This window comes from Ziziphus jujuba, chromosome 9 (assembly GCF_031755915.1).
Source record: "Ziziphus jujuba cultivar Dongzao chromosome 9, ASM3175591v1".
Lineage (NCBI taxonomy): Eukaryota > Viridiplantae > Streptophyta > Magnoliopsida > Rosales > Rhamnaceae > Ziziphus > Ziziphus jujuba.
Window position 1 is genome coordinate 27767190 of NC_083387.1, and position 23556 is coordinate 27790745.

Sequence of the window (23556 nt, forward strand, 5' to 3'; positions counted from 1 at the left end):
CAAAATTCCAAATATAAATTTACTAAATATTTAATACATGAAATATAATTTTCAAATATATAATCAACACAAAATATTACACAATTTATCAACCCAAAATAATTTTGAAAGTGGGTCACTCACCTCGAGCATGCAATTCAACCAAGATCCTCCATAGGATTGATTCTACAATTCACATGTATTCCTAGAACATTGACAATACAAAAACCCATTAAATTAATATTTTAATCAGATAAATTATACACGGTTACCCGGAGGATTTAACACAAACCTTAACCAAAATTTGCAAATAATATATCAAAATGAAGCTTAAAACACGAGGATTAAGGATTGATCCTTACCTTCCAGAGATCAAACCTGAGGTGGTCGGAATCTCGCTGGGAATGTTTCGATCTTTAGGTCCTTGGATCTCACAAACCGCAGTGAATTGGAGGAAGCAAACCTCGGATTTGGGTTTAGGGGGTTTGGATTTGTGGGAAAAGGTGGGCGGTGTGATTGAAAACTCACCGGAATTAAGTTTTCCGACCAGCCACTGTGGTCATCGGAAACCATCAATGCCAGCGGTGCGTTCGATGGCCATTGGCCCTGATTTTTGGAGGAAAGGTAGACCAGGAGACAGTGAATGGATGGGACAGGTAGTGAGGCAAATGGATTCTGGGATAGGAAGAAATCTGGGTTTGAAGCAATCGGACCCGCCGTCGGAAAAAACCTCGATCTAAGCGCGTCGCCTGTAGGCTGGCCGTGGAATTTGGTCGGCTAGCCAGAAATGAGAAGGCAGAGGTGGTGGGGTGGCGCGTGTAAGGAAATGGTGGGCAGAATGGAAGAAACGGCGATGGCCAGTTGGTGACTCTCTTTCATCTCTTTCTCCCTCCTCTTTATCTCTCCTCCACCTCACTCCTCACACACTCCACACAACCATTTGCCCAATCAAAATGCCTCTTGTGGGTGTCACTGTGCACTCACGAGTTGGCCAGATTTTGACACGTGGTGCACATACTGTTCACATATTCAAAAATAATATTAAAATATTACAGTATTCGAAAAAATTTGTAGGTCCATAACTTTTCAACGAAATGTCCAAATTAGGTTTGCCGCTAGTATATGAACTCGTATCGACAGGTACTTCACAATCATCCATAAGTCAGAACTTAATTTTACAAAAATAAAAAGTCAACTCGGACACCCTTGGACAATTCGGAGCTCAACTTGTTTTGCCCATAACTTTCAAACCGTAACTTCGTTTTTGTTGTGCTACTAGTCTAAGAACTCGGGTTGATGCATACTTCGCAATGGTGCCTCGGTCAACCTACAATTCTTGCAGAGTCAAAAAGTCAAAGTTTGACCCTTCTCGGTCAATGATGGTCAAACCCGGTCAACTTTGATCAACTTGAGAAATTTTCGATGTACTTCCGGATGGGGTGTTACAATACCAGTGATGTCCTACGATACCCAGTGTCCCGAGCACCATTTGGTGGGAGATTAAAGAGAGAAACTTACATATGGTCATTTCGGCATCCTGACAGCGCCACTGCTTAAACCGTCATCCCGGCCATGGAGGGGGGCGACTATGGCTAATATCAAACTTGCCTGCCCTTGGTGCGATGGCAACTCACGGAAGACATTACAACTTGCGTGCTCATCCACATATACAGTACTGAACACCAGTACTGTATAAGTGCGTCTAAAATCAATTACTAAATTTATTATTAAAATACCAAGTTTTCCAAAATTCACCGTGGGAATTATACCATTTTTCAAACCCACATTCTCTTAAATCCTCATCATAAATCCATCAATACAATTATAAAATTTTCCAATACTATAAAATCAATCAATTAATAATTTAAGCACATAAATACATATATTTTAGAAGCACCAACTTGAACAAATATTTTTTTTGAAATCATTAAAACCACTATGTCAAAAATAATATTAAAATTCAAGTACAATTAATTTAATGAAACACCTTGATTAAGCATAATAAATTCAATTAAATAACAATAATATAAATCAAGAATTTCTTTAATAATCCAAACCTTAATTTAGCATCAATATGTGTGTGTGTATATATATATATAAATCACCAAAATTAAGAATGCAAATTAACTAAAACTATATATAAATTCCACCGCATGAACATATTTTCTAAATATTAAATTAACACAAAATAAATGTAACTAATCACCCAAAAATAGTTTTAAAGGTGGGTCACTCATCTCAAGCACGTGTATCAATCGAGATCCTCTATAGGATCAACTCTGCTACCCACACATGCACCTAAAATATCAACATTACACAAAATCGATTAAATATAATATTTTAATCGGGTAGCTCACAATAGATACCCGGGAGAGTGGACACAAACGAAAACCAAAATTTATGAATGATATACCAAATCAAAGCTTATGAAGCGAGGATTACGGACCTGATCTTACTTTCCGGAGATCGGATTTGTGGTGGCTGGAATCTCACCGAAAACCTCTCAGGTTTTAGGCCCTCGATTCTCACAATCTATTAAGAATTGGGGAAAAAGGACACCGGATTTGAGTTCAAGGGGTTGGAATTAGTGGAAGAAGATAGGTGGTGTGACTGGAAGAAGATTTCCTAACGAGACGCTATGGTCACTGAAAACCGTCACTACCGACGATGCATGTCAAGACCCATCTAGGATCCTTCCCTAGAATCCTAGATAAGCCCTGATCCCAAGGAAAACCCTACCGGACCGTCCTGAGGAAAATCTGACAGCATCTCCCCTAAGGTTAAAGCATGCCCAAAAATTTATTTGCACAAAAACACACTCCTATATTGTACCACCTTATCCCTCCCACATTACTACAATTAAATTTCACAAATGACAACACTTCGATAACAAATCATATGAAACACACACACACATATATACAATAGAAATAATTTACTAAATAACCAAAATATACCTTTTAAATATTCACGTCCGCCTACACCACCCACTTAATGATACATTTCTAAATGCACTTTAAATATCGTTTTACCAACATACCAATGCGTAATATAGAAAGAAAGGGGAAAAGAACATCACATTAACAATAATAAACAATAACAATCATTTTAATGATGATAGTATTACTGTAACTTGCCTGAGGGCTACCATATTACCATATATGCCCGAAGGCTATCATACTCATCTGAAGGCGATCGCCTATCCAAGGATTATCACATAACTACACCTGCTCAAGGGCTATCTCACCTGTCCAAAAGCTGCCACTTGCCTGAGGACTATTATACTTGCCCGATGGCTATTTTTCTTGCCCGTAGGCTGTGATACTTGTCCGAAGGTACCATATGATAATAATAATAATAATAATAAATAAAGGGATCGACAATTATAAATAATCATAATAAATAATAACAACAATCTCGATAACAGTTACAATAATGATTAAATAAATAGTTAAATACAATTAATAGTAATAAGAAAATAATAACATCAATTAAGAATATTAGTAAGAAATTAAATCACAAATAGATAACATAACATAAATACATAAAATAATATCTTAAAATCCATAGCATATAATGAAATATGTACGCTCGTAACGGAAGTACATACGATACCCCCTAACATGCTACGTGATCGACGATTCCAGCTGTCACTGACACTCTGCTACCAATACAGACCATGGTGGTTGCCCATATTGGCTGTCCGATCCCCTGGACTCGTAGGCAACATAGCTATAAGGCTAGCTATACATGGACCACATTGGTTTGCCACCTCCGTATGGTACGGTATATACAATATAATGTCAAATAATATAGCATAGAAATATATATACGTACATCTAAAAGATATTTGATGCACCATACTATATACTAGTGGTGTCCGAAGGTACCCAGCATCCCGAGCACCGACTGACGAGAGGTTAAAGAGAGAAACTTGCATACGGTCGCTTCGGCGTCCCGACAGCGTTGTTGCTTATAACCGTCATTCCGGTCATGGAAGGGGGCGGCCTGTGGCCACTATATCAAACTTACCTGCCCTCAAGTCCATAGCAACTCACGGGAGACATTACAACTTGCAAGCTTATCATAATCACATATACAGTATAGAACACCGGTACGTGTATGGGTGCATCTTAAAAAAAAACCTATAAATTTTGTAATATTATAAAATATTAAATTTAGATAAAATATAATCGAATTCATATGCTTTTACCAAATACATAAACAATAATAATAAATAATAAATAATTAAATATACGGATATTATTGATCACAATAATTTAATATAATTATCTTTTCTCAAACCTTCAATTCAATTTATACCAAAATTATAATCAATGCCACATACAATTTCACATATAAGTAAAGATACAGAAATACATTAAAGATATAGCAATACAGTTTATTATAAGTCATTCATAGATATCTATGTATATATTCATATATATATATATATATATATATTTTCACACATTTAAATATATATACACGGTAAAACTTTTAACAAACAATTTAACAAGCACAATGTCCAGATACATATATATACATACATTTTGATATGCATAAACAAAGGCTTCGACAATACATATTTATACATATATATACGTATATATATATATACACCCATTCACACATCACAACACATATTCACATATCACCATGTATTTATATACATTACCGCACATGTATATATATATATATAATGCATGTATTTACCAATATTCCCATACAGAAAAACACACACATATATATATATATATAATATACAATTTAATTTAAATATCCATTTTTCACATTTAATTTATAATTTAATAAAAAATAACAACCTCTCAAATACACATTCATAATTTACAAACAAGATATCAATGCGAAGCTAAAGATACGGAGAATACAGTTCTAACCTTCGATTGGCTTGAAACTATCGGCGGTGGCCAGAAATTTCGTTGGAAGCCGCTGCCAACTTGCCCCCCCTTTGTATGCCATGAAGGAGCTCGAATTGGAGCAAACGAAGGTCACCATTAGCTTCAGAGGATCCAAATTAAGGGGAAGGGGCTGAGAACACAGTCCAAAACGACAGGAATCCAGTGACCAGATGGTGTGCTGCTGCCAGCTTCCATGGCTATTTCCCGACGCATCAACGGCTTCCCCGGGGATCAGAGCACACTTCGATGAAGCTCACATGATGGGCTATCAGGTGGTGTGGTCGGTGCAGCTTAGGTGCGTTGGAACACGGCGGATTCGGCCCCAGAGAGAGACATCTGCCTCCTCTTCCACCGCCCGATCTGGATGCATCGCCAGCCCACCGGCCACAAAATTTGGCAACCAAGCTCGTTAGCGACTGAGCTGTGCCAATGGCCAGCGCGTCTGAGCAATGGGTGGCTAGACATGATGAAAGTTAATGGACCCGAGGGAGAGAAGAAAGGAGGAAGAAGGGAAGGAAAGGAAGAAGAAGGAAGAAGGCCCGTGGGTGTGTTTTCCCCACATGGGGAGAAGAAAAGAAAAAGAAAAGAATAGAAAAATAAATAAATAAGTAAAATAATAATATAATAATATAAATAATAACAAAATAATATAATATAATATTTAATTAATACGACATGTGGCAGTTTTTCATCGTGCCACGTGGTTCTCTTTAACTATGATACATGGCAACTTTCAAATGGTGACACATGGTGCAACTTTAAGGACTCCTTCAAGTATTTTGCTACCCAGTAAAACTAGTCTTGGAAAACACAATCACAACTTTACAGACCCATAACTTTCCAACCGTAGGTTCGATTTAAGCGTGCTACCAGTCCACAGACTTGTATTGACGAGCACTTTCATATAATCTATGGGCCAACATCGAAATCCATGTAAATAAAAAGTCAACTCTGAGCTCGTTGACCAATCTAGATAGTATTTTGTTTCACTCATAACTTTCAAACCGCAACTCCGTTTTCAACGTGCTACTAGTCTACGGACTCAGGTTGATGCATACTATGCAATGGTACCTTGGTCAATGCAAAATTCCCTTTGAATAGAAAAGTCAACATTTTGACCTACTTGGTCAACCCTTGATCAACGTGAAAATTTCTGATGTATTTCAGGACGGGGTGTTATAGTGCATCCGGCGGCCACTAGCCGTGATTTTTGGAAAAAATTTAGATCGGAGGACGGGTGAACGGATGGGACCAGCAGTGAGGCAAACAAATGTCGGGATAGGGAGAAATCTAGGTTTGAAGCGATCGGCGCTGCCACCGGAAAAAGCCTCGATCCAGGCTCGTCGGCGGTCGATTGGTAGTGGGAGTTGGTGGGCTGGCCGAAAATGAGGAGGCGTAAGTGGTGGGGTGGCATGTGTACAGAAATGGTGGCCAGACAATGGAAAATCAACCGTGGCTAGTGGTGGTGGTCTCTCCCACTCTCTCCTCCTCTCTTTCTATCTCTCCCCTCCTCCTTCACATGCGATCTGGCCAATAAGAAACCATATCATGGGTGCCACTGTGCACTCACAAGAGTGGCTGAGATTTTGACACGTGGCACGTACTGTGCACACATTTTACACAAGCATAAAATAATATAAAAATTATAGTGTTAGAAAAACTTTGCAGGTGCATAACTTTTCAACGAAATGTCCAAATTAGGCATGCCGCTAGTCTATGAACTCATATCAATGTGTCAGAACCTATCCAAAATTCCTCACTGGAACCCTAGACAAACCCTGATCCCAAGGAAACCTTACCGGATCCTTCAAGGGAAAATTTGGCAGAACCTCCCCTAAGGGTTGGACTTACCAAAATTTTTGCTACACTGAAAACACACTTCTATATACACCACCTTATTCCTCCCACATTACTACAATTTAATTCCACAAATTTGCAGCACTCCAAAATAATAACAGGGAATTAATGCAGTATTTAATAAAATGTATCCAATACAGTATACAGAGCATTATATAAATAAATATGAAATTAATACAATGTCAGATAAACCAATACAAGATGGAGAGGAAAAAAGAAGGAAATGCTTCTTGGATTTTCGGCAATGAACTGAGACGTCGGGCTTGCCCCGGACGATCAACGTCTCCCAATCCTTGTACCTAGGGGAACGGAATTTAGAAATATGAGATGCTAATCATCTCAGTGAGTTACCCTATCTATTGTACCATTATAATAGTAACGATAATTATAGCGCATTTGATTAATTAAGAATAAATAAGTAAATAAATAATAATTAATTGAAAATAATATTTTCTCTCAAAACCCTCACCATTCACTCCATTGGAAAGGTTCCCCTTTTAAAACCTTTTCGCAAACCCAATCTTTTATGCCCCAAAAATCAAGGAATAATTAATTTAATAAAAATTTTAATAATCCAAATTTATAATGCAATAAATTAAAATAAATTGACTTATAGCAATTATTAAATAATTAATGCATGTCATAACAATTAATACTGAAATATTAATAAAGCTCGCATTAAACCAATTCATAGAATAATTAAGTAATTAAAATAAATCAATTTATTGAACAATTAAGCAAAGGAAAAATTAAATCAAATTAAAACCTCTATTCAAAATAAATGGGAAGAACATAGTAAGATCTCTTTAAAATCATCAAATCAATATAAATAGTAAAATCAAGATAAAATGCATGTTTAAAACATTAATATAAATAGGTAATTAAAAACATAATAAAATCCCATAAAATTTGTATTAAAATCTCCAATTGAAATAAATAATAAAAATAACATTAAATACATTCTAATTTAAATATAATTTCAAAATATTTATTTTGAAAATCATGTTCTGAAAACCACTTGATGCACGCACTATATACCAGTGGCGCCAACTGTACCTAGCGTCCCAAGGTACCGCCAGACAGGAGGTTAAAGAGAGAAACCGGCATACGATGTCATGGCGTCCTATTGTACTGCTGCTAACAGGTGTCCCAGCCATGGAGGGGCAGCTTACCCTCATCCGATGGCAACCATAGGACAACCCCATAATCACCTGTGCGCTACTCACACCTACCTGCGCACTCATCACATCCACATGCGCGCTAATCATATCCATGTATAAAGAACACCAGTACGTGTATGGTGCATCTAAAAATCATAAAATCAATATATTTATTTTCAATCTCAAAATCTCATAAATACTACCAGGTTTATTCCATCCAATTAAACCTGTAAATTTTCCACAATTTCTTTATAAATCATCGTCATAAATTCACCGCATAAATTCCATCAATTTCAAATCCATCAACTTTCAAATGCATAAATTTTCCAATCCACAATATTCAAATGCGTAAGCATAATTTTTAAAATAATATCCTTAAATCCTTAAAATTCAAGATAGGCATAATTTCATTAAAATCCCATAAAATTTCCAAAATTCATAAATCCATATAAATGCATTTTTATTAATCAAAATAAACTCACAAATAAATTCCACAATAAATTGATTAATATTAAAATCACAATTCCTTTAAATATAAAATTTTCATAAAATCTAAAATTCCATAATTTGTCAAAAATCATATATGATTTAATGCACATATAAATTTCAATTGATTCAAATTGTGCCATCAAAATTTCAAATATACCTTTGCTAAATATTTAACACATAAATATTAGATCCAAACATTTAATTATCACAAAATAAATATAATTTTACACCCGAAAATAATTTTGAAGGTGGGTCACTCACCTCGAGCATGCAATCCAACCAAGATCCTCCATAGGATCAATTCTATGACTCACATGTAATCCGAAACGAAGCTTATGGAACAAGGATCGCGTTACTGGCCTCCATTGATCCCAATTCCGCCGGTGGTGGTCGGAATTTGCCCGAGAAGTATCGGTCGAACTTTATCTCCTCATAACTCGCGAACCACTTCGAATTTAAATAATTGATGACCATATTTGAACTCAAAAGATCCAAAATAGGGGGGAAGGGGTGGAAGATCGGATTGGGTTGGCCGGAAATGGCGAGAATCGCCGAAAAACTCAACCCACTGCATCCGATTTCACCGGCCCGGTCTGGGTGCGTCCGGCTGCGTTTGGCCGGGAAATTTAGAGGGTGGCATCACCGGGGAATGGGCTCCTTCCCTGTCTGGCGCGTGTAGCCATCCGGTGGCCAGAATTTGGGAAACGACAAGGACCCAAGAGGAGGAAAAAGGAAAGGAAAAGAAAGAAGAAGAAGGAAGAAGAAGAAGAAAGAATTCCGGGGGGGGGGGGGGGGGCTGGGGGTGTTTTTCCCACGTGGGGGAAGGAAAAAAAAAAAGAAAAAAGAAAAAAAGAAAAAGAAATAAAAAGAAAATAAAAGAAATAATTAAATAATATTAAAATAATATTATTGTATAGAATAATAATAAAATAATATGGTATTTAATCATGGTTGACATGTGGTATCTCACCATTGTGACACATGGCACCCTTTATTAAGTCACACGTGGCATACTGTTCACATATTTAAAAATAATATTAAAATAATAGTGTATTTGAAAAACTCTACAGGTCCACAATTTTCAAACCACACGTCCAAATTGGACGTGCCACTAGTCTACGTACTCGTATCGACGAGCACTTCACAACCATGCATGAGTCAAAGCTTAACTTTGCATGAACAAAAAGTCAACTTCGGTATCCCTTGGACAGTTTGGACCTCAATTTGTTTGGCTCATAACTTTCAAACCGTAGCTCCGTTTTCAATGTGCTACTAGTCTATGGACTCGTGACAACGTGTAATTTTTAACGGTACCTCGGTCAATGTGAAATTCCATCAGGAGCAAAAAGTCAACATTTAACCCCTTCTCGGTCAACGACGGTCAAACCCGGTCAACCTTAGTCAAATTTTAGAAATTTCCGATGTACTTCGGGATAGGGTGTTACAAATGAGTACTTCACAGCCATGCATGAGTCAAAGCTTAATTTTGCATGAACAAAAAGTCAACTCGGGCACCCCTTGGACAGTTCGGACCTCAACTTGTTTTGCTCATAACTTCCAAGCCGTAGCTCTGATTTCCACATGCTACTAGTTTAGAACTCGGGATGACACGTACTTCGTAACGGTGCCTTGGTCAACACAAAATTACACCCGAAACAAAAAGTTAAAACTTGACCCTTTTCGGTCAACAGCGATCAAACCCGATCAACTTCGGTCAACGTGAAAGAAATTTCAGTGTACTTTGGAATGGGGTGTTACATCCAACCAAGCTACCAAAGAACATATATCTGATTCCATTTATTTCAAAATTATTGCAACAAAAATTAAGATAGCTTATCAACTCCTCTTATACCATTACCTCATTTTCATCTCATCAGCAAGCTTCATCTTTGTTTCACACTCTTCGAATTCCTCTTGCCTCCCTCAACAATCATCCAAGACCCTGATTCAAAGATCTGTGATTGGAACGAAGATAGTGATTGCTGTTTGTGGGACGGGGCCTCTTGCAATATGGAAACAGGTCATGTTGTAAGCCTTGACCTCAGCAAGGGCAGGCTTGATGGCCCTTTGCCTTCTAACAGTAGCCTTTTTCAGGCTGCTTCATCTTAAGAAGCTCAACCTTGCTTACAATGACTTCAATTCAAGCTTAATTCCTGCTGAGTTTGGCCAACTTTCAAGGTTGACCCATCTCAACCTCTTTTACTCTGTTTTTTTGGTCTATACCATCTCAAATAATCTCAAAGCTAACAAATTTGATTTCACTTGATCTTTCTGGCTATTTTGACTGGTTGTCTTCTCTGTATCCAAACGACCAAGATCCTGAGCTGCTGAGAAGGCTTGCTCAAAACATGACAAGTTTAAGGCAACTCCATCTAAGCGGTACAAATATCTTTTCAAAAGTATCAGAATCCTCGGCAAACTTATCTTCCCTTACCCATCTCTCTTTTGTTTTCTACAATTTACATGGTGAATTTTGAAAAAAGATATTCTAGTTGCCCAACATACAAGTCGTTAATCTGTCTTATAATGATGATCTCACTGGTTCTCTTCCCAAATTTCATTCTGGCAGCAACCTTATGTTGTTGAAACTTTACGATACAGAATTTGAAGGGAAAATGCCAAATTCAATTGGCAACCTTAAGTCCTTGAAGGTTTTGGGTCTTTTTGAATGTAGGTTTTCAGGGCCAGTTCCTGCTTCACTTTGGCACCTTTCTCAACTCTCATATCTTTCCCTCTTAAGCAATTATTTCAATGGCCAACTTCCATCTCCACTTAACCTTGCAAAAATCACACTACTTAACTTGGAAGACAATGAATTTAGCGGTGAATTTCCTTCTTCGCTTAACCTCCCTCAACTGGTACAATTATATCTTTTTAACAATAATTTTAGTGGTCAAATACCATCTTCACTTGGAAATCTGACACAACCAACCTCTTTGGATCTTTCAAATAATTATTTCCATGGAAGCCTCCCAATAGCACTCCCATATCTTTTGGAATATATCAGATTGTATAACAATCGTTTGACAGGTCCAATCCCATCCCGAGCTTTTCAAAACTTGACTACAAGTTCTTGACTTACACCAAAATGAATCTCAGGAATTACCTTACACCGAAAAATTCCATTATGCTGATTCGGTGAGCATAATAAATAAGGGAATAGAAATGGAGTTGGCCAATATTATTTTAACCATCTTCATGTTAATTGATCTTTTCAACAATAAATTTGATGGCAAAATACCAAGTACACTATGGTGTCTTTGGTCTCTAGTTGTGCTCAATTTGTCAAGCAACAATTTTAGTGGATTCATCCCATCATCTATAGGAAATCTAAAATAGCTCGAATCATTGGACCTATCTAATAATAAGCTCTTTGGTAAAATCCCTCAGCAATTGACAGCCCACACTTTTTAAACTTGTCTCACAATCAACTTGTGGGCCAAATACCACAAGGTGGACAAGTTTCAACTCAAGATACGTCTTTTGAGGGTAACTTGGGATTGTGTGGTATTCCATTGTCTAGAAAATGTGAAACTCCCTTGCCAGCTTCTAATGATGATTACACCTATGAGAAATCAGATTCCATATTTGGTTTTGGATGGAAAGTAGTAGCAGTTTGATATTGCTGTCGACTGCTAATTGGAATGGTGGCTGACCATGTCATCACCTCAAGAAGGCCAGGTTCGATTTCCAAAGTTTTTAAGGTGAGACTACAGAGGTAACTCATATGAATTGGAGCACATACTTATGTTTGATATATAACTGGTGTGATTGTAGCTAAAGTGTGTTACAAGCTTTTTCTTCTGCAAAACAAGTTGTAATGTTCTTTTATGGTTTATTTGTCGCAAAAGTGAGTAATAAGCTTTCTTTTTCTTTTGTAGTTGAAGTTATAATCTTCAGTTGATGGTTTTCAATGTCTTTTCTTGCACCTTTTAATGTTTTGTATTGGCCTCTCATGAAAAGATACACAATCTACTAAAATTCCATAATATTGCTGGCATGGGTCTTTGTTGCTGCTCCTAATTACTTGAAATAATGTTATGTTATGTTTTCCTTTTTTGATATAATATTAAATACAAAATTTTTTATTTTAAAATAAAATTATTTATGCATACATTACTAAACTTTAATTTTCAAATCTTGTGTTTTTCTTGTTGTTGTTGTTGGTTTTTTTTTTTTCCCCTTCCCTTAAACTATATTCAAAGCACAACTCTTCCCAATTACTCTGTTTCAAATAACTCAAGTGCTCTATGATGCAAGACGAGTACAAACTAGTCCCTTGAGACATCGATTTATTTATTTTGTTGGTTGTTTGCAAGGTTAATTGATTGCTACTCCAGAGTTTGCACTCTAAATCTCCATCTACGTTCTAATAATTTGGTAAAGGACCTAACTGGGTCCAATTCCAATATGGTATTGGACCAGATGAAGGATGTTCGAAAATCAGCTATAACACAAGATGTAAAAGTAAGTAAAAATCATTCTAAAAATTGAATTTTGTAAATTACTTTGAAGCCATGTTTTTTAATCACATTTACAAGTTTATACATGATTTAATTTACAAGGAAACAGAGAAGAAGAGGAAGCAGAGAAACGAAATGATGGTTAATGTCAGGACCCGTCCAGAATTCCTACCCGGAACCCTAGACAAGCCCTGATTCCAGGAAAATACCACCGAACCTTCCAACAGAAAATCCGGCAGCACCTCCCCTAAGGGTAGGACTTACCAAAAATTACCTGCACTGAAAACACACTTCAAAAATTCATCCCCTTATTCCTCCCACATTACTACAATTTGTTTCCACAAATTTACAGCTCTTCAATTAATAACAGCAGCAACCCAGTGCATAAATGATAACTACATGTCCAATACAGTATACAGAGCATTATACAGATAAATGTGGAATTTATACAATGACAGATAAGAAGTAATACAGGATGGAGAGGAAAAAGGGAAGAAATACTTCTTGAACTTTCGGCAACGAACTGAGACGTTGGGCTTGCCCCGGACAATCAACGTCTCCAACCTGGACCTAGGGGAATGGAATTTAAAAACATGAGATGCTAATCATCTCAGTGAGTGACCCTATCTACTGAACACCTTTAATATTAATAATATACCAAATAGAGGGATTTAATTTATACCAGTAATTAAATAAATAAACAATTGAGATAACAATTTCTCTCAAAACCCTCACTATTCCCCTTTTAAAACATTTTCACAAAACCCGATATTCGTACTTCCCGAAAACCAAGGGACCAAATAATTTAATAAACAACAAATAAATAAATAAATACCCCAAATATAAGTAAACTGCAATAAATTATAATAAATAATTTTGTACTCTTTGGGGTTTGAAATTTCTATCCGAAAAATTTTTACTTGACGCACCACACCATATACCAGTGATGCCCTCCGATACCCAGCGTCCTGAGCACCGACTGGCAGGGAGATTAAAGAGAGAAACTTGCAAACGGCACTTCGGCGTCCCGACAGTACCGCTGCTGAAACCATCATCCCGGCCAAGGAGGGGGGCGGCTGTGTGTACTATATAAGACTTGCCTGCCCACGGTCCAATGGCAACTACGGGAGAAATAATACTTGCGCGCTAAACCACGTGTCCATACACCAGAACACCAATACTATATGAGTGCGTCTAAAATAATTATTAAACCAACCGTACCGTTTTCCAAAATTACCGTGGGAAATATATTAAATTTTAACACTTACCATCCCACATATTTTTATTTAACAAACCGGTACGAAAACATCGATAACAAATAAACCATAATTTTCCTCGCAACACGCGGTTCAACAAATAATATACCACGGGCATAATTTATAAAATTGAACCACCATCTTAAACAAATATTTTTATAAAATATTTAACCCAATTATGCCCGAAAAATAACACTTAAAACCACGTACGATTATTACTGAAATATACTTTGCTCATGCACAATAAATAAATTAAACCACAATAATAAAAATCGGGGATTTCTTAATAACCCAAAAATTCCATTTAGCACCAACGGGTAAATATATATAAAATAATATTTTTTCCCGACTATATTTAAATTCCACCACATGAGCATAATTTCAGATACCAATTTAACAGCAATTAATTATAATTAATTACCCCAAAATATTTATTAAAGGTGGGTCACTCACCTGGAGCACGCAATTAAACCATGATCCACCATGGGATCAATTCCACGACTCACCGATGCTCCTAGAACACAATTCACACACAGTTAAATAAATTAATAAATTAATATTTTATTCGGGTAAATAATACCCGGTACCCGGGGGGTCAAACACAAACGTTATCCAAAATAGTCGAATAATATACCGAATTGAAGCTTGAGCGACGAGGATTACAAATCCGGTCTCCATCGACCCCAATTCCACCCGGAGGTGGCCGGATTTAAACTTGAAGGATCTCTCAAACGGTGGGGATTTTGGGCAATCTAACCCCGGAAATGGACTCAGAGGGGTCGAAAATGGTGGAATAGAGGTATGGGTCGGGCTAGGTTGGTCGGAAACGGCGAGAATCGCCGGAAAAACTTAACCGGCCGCCGTCGACTTCACCGGCCCGATCTGGGCGCGTCCGGGGGCGATTGGCCGGAAAAATTGAAGGCTGAGGTCGTGGCAAGCTGGGCTTCATCGGTGGCTGGAACGTGTGGCTTTCCGGCGACTGAAATCCGGCCAAAAGGCCGGTCAAAGAGAGCGGGGGAGAGAGTCAAAGGAGAGAGAGAGAGAGGGAAAATTCTTGCTGGGTTTTTGACGGGCTCGGGGAAGAAGAAGGGAAGAAAAGGAAAAGAGAAGAGAAGGTGTTTTACCACGTGGGGAAAATAAAAGAAAAAGAAAAAGAAAAAGAAAAAGGAAAAGGAAAATAAAAAGAAATAAACTAAAATTAATTAAATAATACTAATAATAATATTATTATTTAAAATAATAATAAAATAATATGATATTACACATGGTTGACATGTGGCTTCTCAACATGAAACACACATGGTCACCTTCATTAAGTCACACGTGGCACATTGTTACACGTTCAAAAATAATATTAAAATAATACGGTGTTTGAAAAACTCTACAGGTTCATAACTTCCAAACCACATGTCCAAATCGGACGTGCCGCTAATCTACGGACTCATATCAACGAGCACTTCACAACCATACATGAGTCAACGCTCAACTTTGCATGAATAAAAAGTCAACTCCGGCACCCCTTGGACAGTTTGGACCTCAACTTGTTTTGCTTATAACTTCCAAACCGTAGCTCCGTTTTGAACGTGCTACTAGTCTACGAACTCGTGCCAACGTGTACTTCGTAATGGTACCTTAGTCAACCTAGAATTCCAATTGGGTCAAAAAGTCAACTTTTGATCCCCTTCGATCAACGGTCAATAGTCAACCTCGGTCAACGTGCAAAAGTTCCGACATGGTTTGGGACGGGGTGTTACAGTTAAAGTCGTAAAGTCCCATTTATCCGTTACATTTTGAGATAAAGAACCGCATAGAAACAAAAGTATTTGCCCTTCTATGTGTTTGTTATTTTGTGTCTGATCTTTAGATATACATTATACTGTAGTTTACTGGACAAACGGCATTTGTAAGTTTGGAAAAATAAAAACAGTTTTATGACATAATAACATATTTCTTGAGATTTAATATAAAAATATTGAACAACAAGCGAATAATATGCTTTCCCTCGAGTGTGTTACAATTGTCAATATGGTAACTTCTAATTTGAAAAAAATTCCATTAAGAACTGAATAATTATATTTTAAATTCAAGCAAGGGCAATTAATATTTAACAACAGAGAAAAACAAAATTGATTGAAGATTATTATGTAGTTTACATAGTAACCAAAAAGTTAGTTAGTTTAAAAAATTGAATTTGAAAATGGGGTTGAGGCTATTTTGTTGAATCACTTTTGTAGTTTATATAGTAATCAATGTAATTAAGAAAATAGAGAAGAAATGGAAGCAGAGGAACCAGAGTGATGGATCAAGTCAAGTTCTGTTTTTCCACTATGTTCTGAAATTTAGTACTGTATGGATTCGATTTAAAACAAAAAATATATATATTTTCTTCTTAAAGAAAACAAATTAAACTATAATACAATGTTCTGTGCTCTGATTATATCAAATGTTTTTATTAAAAAAGAATTGTATTCACTGTTCAGTTTCTTTAATTATTTATTTTCCTCGTGTTCCAAATTCATAACTTACAAGATTTTCTGCCAAATTAGGAAGGAAATTTATGTTATGAAGAGGCTCCAACTTGGCAAATTTTTTTTTTTTTTTTTTTTTTTAAGTTTAAAATCTTAACAATCAATTAACCAATTCCCACAAGTGTTCCATAACAAGCTAAGAAAACGATATTCATATACTATCCGACAAAACCCATACTAATATGAATGTCCCTACACAGAACCACCATTAATTTTTACCCAATTTGGAGGTAAATAATTCCTTTCCTACATCCAATTCTCACGTTCTCTCTCTCTTTTTCTGTTTCATTTATTTTTCAAGCTTCACTGCAGCAGTTAATATTACTGTGAGATATATATATATATATATATACACATAGCGTCAATGCCATGCCTTTCAACATTAAAGAGAAGCCCCAATTTGCAGATAAGATAGCCAAGAACCTTTTCCTCCTCCATTTTTTTTTTTGGTTGATGGTGGTCTTAGTTAATTGCTAGTTCATCATTAGCCTGATGATATAGAGGAGGTAAGGAGATAATTAACATATTCATGGAGATAATTAACATATTCATTCTTTTTTTACTGTAATCTGATTAAATACTTTTATCTTATATGTAATCGTAAAATATTTGATAAAGCTTCAAAATATAGGCTCATGGAAATTTACGATTCTGCAGTTTGACTAATTATAAAAACCAGTTGTAATATATATTAATTAACGAAGTTAAATTAAAATGGATTTTATTATTATTATTTTTTTGGGCCATATGTGTGAAACGTTCACATGTGAAAACTAATTTTCTGCGGTTCTGTCGCACACTATCTTGAGGGATACTTTTGTTCTTACCCCTTGGATATATAGTAGATTACAACCTTTTTTGTATTCAATCAACACTGCTTTTTTATATTTTTTATTTAATTTCTTTGATCATTTCCTCTCTTATTCAAATCCTATTTTTACCACTTTTTTTTTTTTTTAAGATGTTAATTTGTGACTCTATTGTTTAATTAAGGACTATGTAATAAAGTTGTTAAAAAAGTTACTTTAATATTGAGACTTACTGCTGTTAGATTTTACAATTGCACGAACCTTTTTTTTTTTTTTCTTTGTGCATTCGAAAAACACAAAAAAAAAAAAAATAATAATAAAAAAATAAATAAATAAAAAAAGTGGGTGCTGGTAAACGTAGGGATAAGGTCTTACATTTTTTTTGTTATTATTTTTTTTGGGTCGATTACGAAGTGTATGGTTAGGTAGGTTATTTCTCCTCTTTAAGACTTCTTTCCAAGTCTTTCATTTACTTTGTGAATTTTCCATTTCATGGACCCTCCTGTAACTTTCACCTTATCTTGTCCTTCTGTTTTTTTTTTTTTTTTTTTTTTCCCTATTTCTTTGTGCACAAGGTGCAATAGTTGAATAGGTCATTTCCCCTCTGTTGCCATGCATGTTACATAGATCTCGTCTTTTCTTGTATAATTTTTTTCAATCACTTCAACGCGGAAAGACTCCTTTTTTAAGACTTTTCAGTTGCTTTTGTCTATTTTGAATTGCATGAACTCTCGTATTATATTTCACTTCATTTTATTTTATATTTTAAAGGGACTTTCATTTTTTTATTTCTTAAAGCAACTTTCACTATAATTTAATATAGGAGATTCCTCCTACCAAACTTCGTTTTTTTTTTTTCTTCGTTTCACATATAATTATTATGTGCGATATATAGAACAAGCTATGATCAAACACGATACAATTGGAGAATTTGGACTGGACAAAATAGTTTTTAAGTGTTCAAATGAAAATGATATGTGATACCAGGTTCTCCTTATACCAGGTCTTTTTTTTTTTTTTTTTTTTTTCCTACCACAGTAATTGCTGATTAAACACATGTATGGTTGGGATTCATATCCACTGAATTTTTTTTTTTCTTTTTTTGGGTTCCATATGTTGACCAAAAAGATTAAAAAAAAAAAAAAAAAAAGGGAACAAAACAGAGAAGAGGACTTTTAATTTTCAAAAATATATAGTTGATCATAATATATATATATATATACATATAAAACATAAAGTGTAAAGTAACGGGTACTATTTGAAAGTTACACTAAAAATTTAGCTATATAAAGCCTTATAACCCTCATATATTCCAACCTACCAGATACATATATCTCTCATTTTCAAAATTATTGTGGTAAAAATGAAGACAGCGTATCAATTCCTCTTACACCATTATCTCCTCTTCATCTCGTCAGCATCCTTCGTCTTTGTTTCACCCTCTTCCAATTCCTTGCCTCCCTCACCAATCCTCCATTTTACTGCAACTCAAAAGAGAATTCAGCCCCATTTACGATCTTAGAGATTGGAAGGCAGGCAGTGATTGTTGTTTATGGGATGGGGTCTCATGCAACATGGAAACAGGTTATGTTGTTGGCCTTGACTAACTACAGCCTTCATGGTCCTCTGCGTTCGAACAGCAGCCTTTCAGGTTGCTTCATCTTCAAAAGCTCAACCTTGTAAACAACAACTTCAGTTCATGTTCAATTCCCTCTGAGTTTGGCCAGCTTTCCAGGTTAACCCATTTTTATCTCTCTTACCTTATGTTTTCTGGTCATATAACGTCTGAAATCTCAAGGCTAACAAATTTGATTTCGGTTAATCTTTCTTACTATTCTGGCAAGGATTTTCCTTTTGACACATATCCAACCAAACAAGAGCCAGAGCTGCTTAGAATGCTTTCCCAAAACTTGACTAGTTTAGGAGAACTTCATCTTAGTGGTTTGAATCTTTCTTCACAAGTACCCGAATCCTTGGCAAAGTTATCTTCCCTCACTCATCTTTCTCTTGATGGATGCGGTTTAATTGGTGAGTTTATAAAAAGAATATTCCAATTGCCTAACATATACAAGTCATTGATCTGTATGATAATGAAGATATCACTGGTTCTCTTCTGGAATTTCATTCTGACAGCAACCTCACGTCGTTGACACTTCGCAATGCAAAATTTGCAAGGAAAATACCAAATTCAATCGGTAACCTCAAATCCTTGGATGAATTGGTTCTGTCATCTTGTATGTTTCAGGGCCTGTTCCTTATTCCATTGGAAACCTTTCTCAACTCTCATATCTTTCCCTGTCAGGCAATTTTTTTAGTGGTCAGCTTCCATCTACACTTGGCAACCTTGCAAAAATCCAGGAACTTCACCTCGGAGGAAATGAATTTACTGGTGAATTTCCTTCATCACTTGGAAATCTCCCACAGCTGGAATATTTATATCTTTATCAAAATAATTGTCGTAGTCATGTTCCATCTTCACTTGCAAATTTTACACAACTATATTGTTTGGATCTTTCAGATAACTTTTTCCATGGAAGCCTCCAAATATCACTCCCATATGGAAGATATCTATTTCCGTAACAACAGTTTGACAGGTTCAATCCCATCCCATACTTTTGGTAACATGACCTTCCTTCATATCCTAGATTTGTCAAGCAACTCATTGAATGGAGCCATCCCTTTCTCTTTACTTACGTTGCCTTCTTTTCGAGAGCTACATCTGGATGAAAATCAGTTTATAGGCCTTGAGGTCCTCTCTAACTCATCCTTTTTGGAAACTCTGTCTTTACGTGGAAATAGATTGAATGGAAATATTCCAAGTTCCATCAGCAAATTTATTCTACTGAGAGGACTGTACCTTAGTTCAAACAATTTAAGTGGCAGAGTTGATTTCAAAATCTTCTCATGCATGCTTAAAACTCTTGATCTTTCATATAATAGCCTATCTCTAACAACAACTATACGTTTGAATATTTCTGCTCTTCCCATTTTTGATCGTTTATTTTTGTCCTCGTGTAACATAACTGAATTTCCTTTTTTCCTAAAAGCACAAAATGACTTGGCCATTTTAGATCTCTCGAACAATAGAATTGGCGGCCTAATACCTAAGTGGTTCTTAAGCATGAACTTGGGTCTGTTGAGTCTCTCTCACAACTTCATTACCGGTTGGGAAAAAGTTCCATTGATTCATCATTGGAAAAGATTGTCTCATCTTGATCTCAGTTCAAACATGTTGCAGGGGCCGCTTGTTGTTATCCAATGTCTACCAGGTTTTTGTTCATATCAAATAACAGCTTGACTGGAAGAATTGATCCCTTGTTCTGCAAATTAAGGGATCTTGAAGTACTTGATGCATCAAATAACCATCTGGATGGTACTATTCCTCAATGTTTGGAAAACTTGGATGGTTCTCTTAGGGTGCTCAATCTTCAAAGAAACAGCTTCCTTGGGAATATTCCTCAAATCTACAGAGATAGAAGCACATTAATGACATTGGACTTGAGTCACAACCAACTATATGGAAATATTCCAAAGTCGTTTGTCAAATGCAAAAACTTAGACATTTTAAATCTCGGACACAATCAACTAAGTGATACATTCCCGTTTTGGTTGCAAGATTTGCAGAGGCTTCCAGTTCTAGTATTAAGCTCCAATAAATTTCGTGGCGCAATATGGTGTCCTCGTGATTTTTTTGGCTTTATGACATTGAAAACCTTTGATCTTTCTCATAATGGTTTTATCGGAAACTTACCTTTGGAATATTTTAGAAATTGGACTTCCATGAGTTCTAAAGTTTCCAAAATGGGATTTGAGTTAGATGCATTATACAATGAAAAAGGGACCTATAATGATTCGGTGAAGAAAATATGTAAGGGACAAGAAATGGAGTTGGTCAAGACTCTAACAGACTTCATATCAATTGATCTCTTTAACAATAAATTAGATGGAGAAATTCCAAGTACGTTATGGCGTCTCAGATCTCTAGTTATGCTGAATTTGTCAAGCAACAGTTTTGGTGGACTCATCCCATCATCTTTAGGAAATCTAAAAGAGCTTGAATCATTGTACCTGTCTAATAATAAGCTCTTTGGTAAAATCCCTCAGCAATTGACAGCCCTCACTTTTTTGGCATATTTAAACTTGTCTCACAATCAACTTGTGGGTCAAATACCACAAGGTGGACAGGTTTCTACATTTCAAGATTCTTCTTTGGAGGGTAACATGAGATTGTGTGGTCTTCCATTGTCTAGAAAATGTGAAAGCCCTCACTTGCCAGCTTCTGATGGTGTCAACAATAATGAGAAATCAGATTCCATATTTAGTTTTGGATGGAAAGCTGTAGTGGTGGGATATGGATGTGGACTACTAATTGGAATGGTGGCTGGACATGTGGTCACCTCAAGGAGGCCGGATTTGATTTCCAAAGTTTTTTGGGTGAGACTACAGAGGTAACTCTTATGAATAGGAGCATATATTTATGTTTAATATATAACTGGTGTGATTGTAGCTAAAGTGTAATAAGCTTTTTCTTTCGTAGAACAAGTTTGTAATCTTCATTTGATGGTTTTTTTTGTCGCAAAAGTGGGTAGTAAGCTTTTTTTTTCTGGTAGTACAAGTTTGTAATCTTCATTTGATGGTTTTTAGTGTCTTTTATGCACCTTCTAATGTTTTGTATTGGCATACATATATTAAATTAAAAATATAACATTTCAAGTCAAATAACTACACTTATAATCCTCAAACTTGTTTTTTCTTTAAAAAAAGAAAAAAAATCTTTTTCCCTTAATAAAAATAAGAAAACAAGGAAGATCAAAATAATCAGAGAAAGAAAATATGATGGGTCGAGCCAACTTCTTTTAATCCATTACATTTCAATGTAAATTCAGTAATTGGATTGAAATATGTGTTAAAAAGTAATAAATACAAAAGGTTGATAATGGATGTCACAAATAGCAAAGAAAATATCTCAAGAAATGTTGATCATGACTAAGTCATTGACAGTCCTAACTTCGGGCTCTGGTTTCCCATCTATGTTTTCATCTTCCCTACTATGCCACTTTTTCAAATGCACTTACAGTTTTATGAGTTTCTATTCCCATCAAGTGCTCTATTATGAGAGACTTTTTTTTTTTCTTTTCCCCTTTTTGATGGTCTACCATTAGACTAAATGGTTGTTAATGATAAAAAAGAAAATGGGGGAAAAAAAACTAATTGATTGTTATTTGAGAAATGAACCAAGACTCAACATTCCCCAAACTGCCATTATTTGAAGTCATTGAGAATTCAAGTCTTCCTCATTATGTTACAAGCTATACCTTCCTTCCCTTTTTTCTTTTTATTATTACTGCTGTGCTTTAGGAGCAGGTTCCAAGGAGAGATTCAAGGAAGTATAGGGAGTCTACGAGGGATTCAAGTTGTTAACCTGTCCAACAACATTCTTAGTGGCTGCATACCATCCAACTTGTAGAGCATAACAGGCTTCATGGATAGATCCCTCCCCAACTGAAGGAGCTCATGTTTCTATCTTTCTTCAATGTTTCTCATAACAATCTTACATGACCAGTACCATAGGGGAACCAGTTTGCTACATTTGAAACAAGTTCATATGATGGGAACTTGGGGTTACGTGGTTATCCAGTAGCAGCAAAATGTGGGAGTTATGTGGCCTTAAAATCACCACCACCAGCTTCTCAAGAATCATGGTTTCATTTTGCATTTGTTTGGGTGACATTTTTGCCAGGATGTTTTAGTGGGCTGGTAGTTGGAATTGTTGCTGGGAATAATGTTGTACTTGAAGAAGCAATTTTGGTTTATGGAGATTTTGCACCTGTGGGAAGGGAAAAGGATATTTATAAGGAGGAGGACGTGAGGGTTTAGAGGTTGAAGTGTTAAAGAATTGATCACACCATGATGTGGAAGCTAGGCTACAAGGATAAAAATAATCAATTGTCTTCTCTTGCTGAATTTGGATTGTATTGGCAGCTATTTTTCTTGTTTTAGTTATATATTAATTACTCTTAGTATTGGTTGTTTTTACTTTGTTTAATTTGTTTTCTGTTTTTCTATCCCCAATTTTTTTGTTTTCTGTTTCTT

General features: G+C 35.9%; 1 protein-coding gene across 1 annotated transcript; it reads left to right on the forward strand.

Annotated features, from left to right (window-relative positions):
• Nucleotides 1-302: 302 nt before the first annotated feature.
• On the forward strand, nucleotides 303-23340 carry LOC112489706 (receptor-like protein 43). The gene is made up of 6 exons (XM_060811266.1): nucleotides 303-675; nucleotides 18833-19114; nucleotides 19560-19658; nucleotides 19709-19852; nucleotides 20702-21897; nucleotides 23035-23340. Exons 1-6 carry the CDS (start codon nucleotides 303-305, stop codon nucleotides 23338-23340), a joined length of 2400 nt encoding a protein of 799 aa, XP_060667249.1.
• Nucleotides 23341-23556: the final 216 nt, after the last annotated feature.

Bases quoted from the DNA above. Each gene is read 5' to 3' on its own strand.
- LOC112489706 (XM_060811266.1), top strand. From the start codon at position 303: ATGAAGCTTAAAACACGAGGATTAAGGATTGATCCTTACCTTCCAGAG. The intron at 19,115-19,559 runs GTTGCTTCATCT...ATGATAATGAAG, and splicing joins TTCGAACAGCAGCCTTTCAG to ATATCACTGGTTCTCTTCTG. The intron at 19,853-20,701 runs GTGAATTTCCTT...AACATGTTGCAG, and splicing joins CGGAGGAAATGAATTTACTG to GGGCCGCTTGTTGTTATCCA.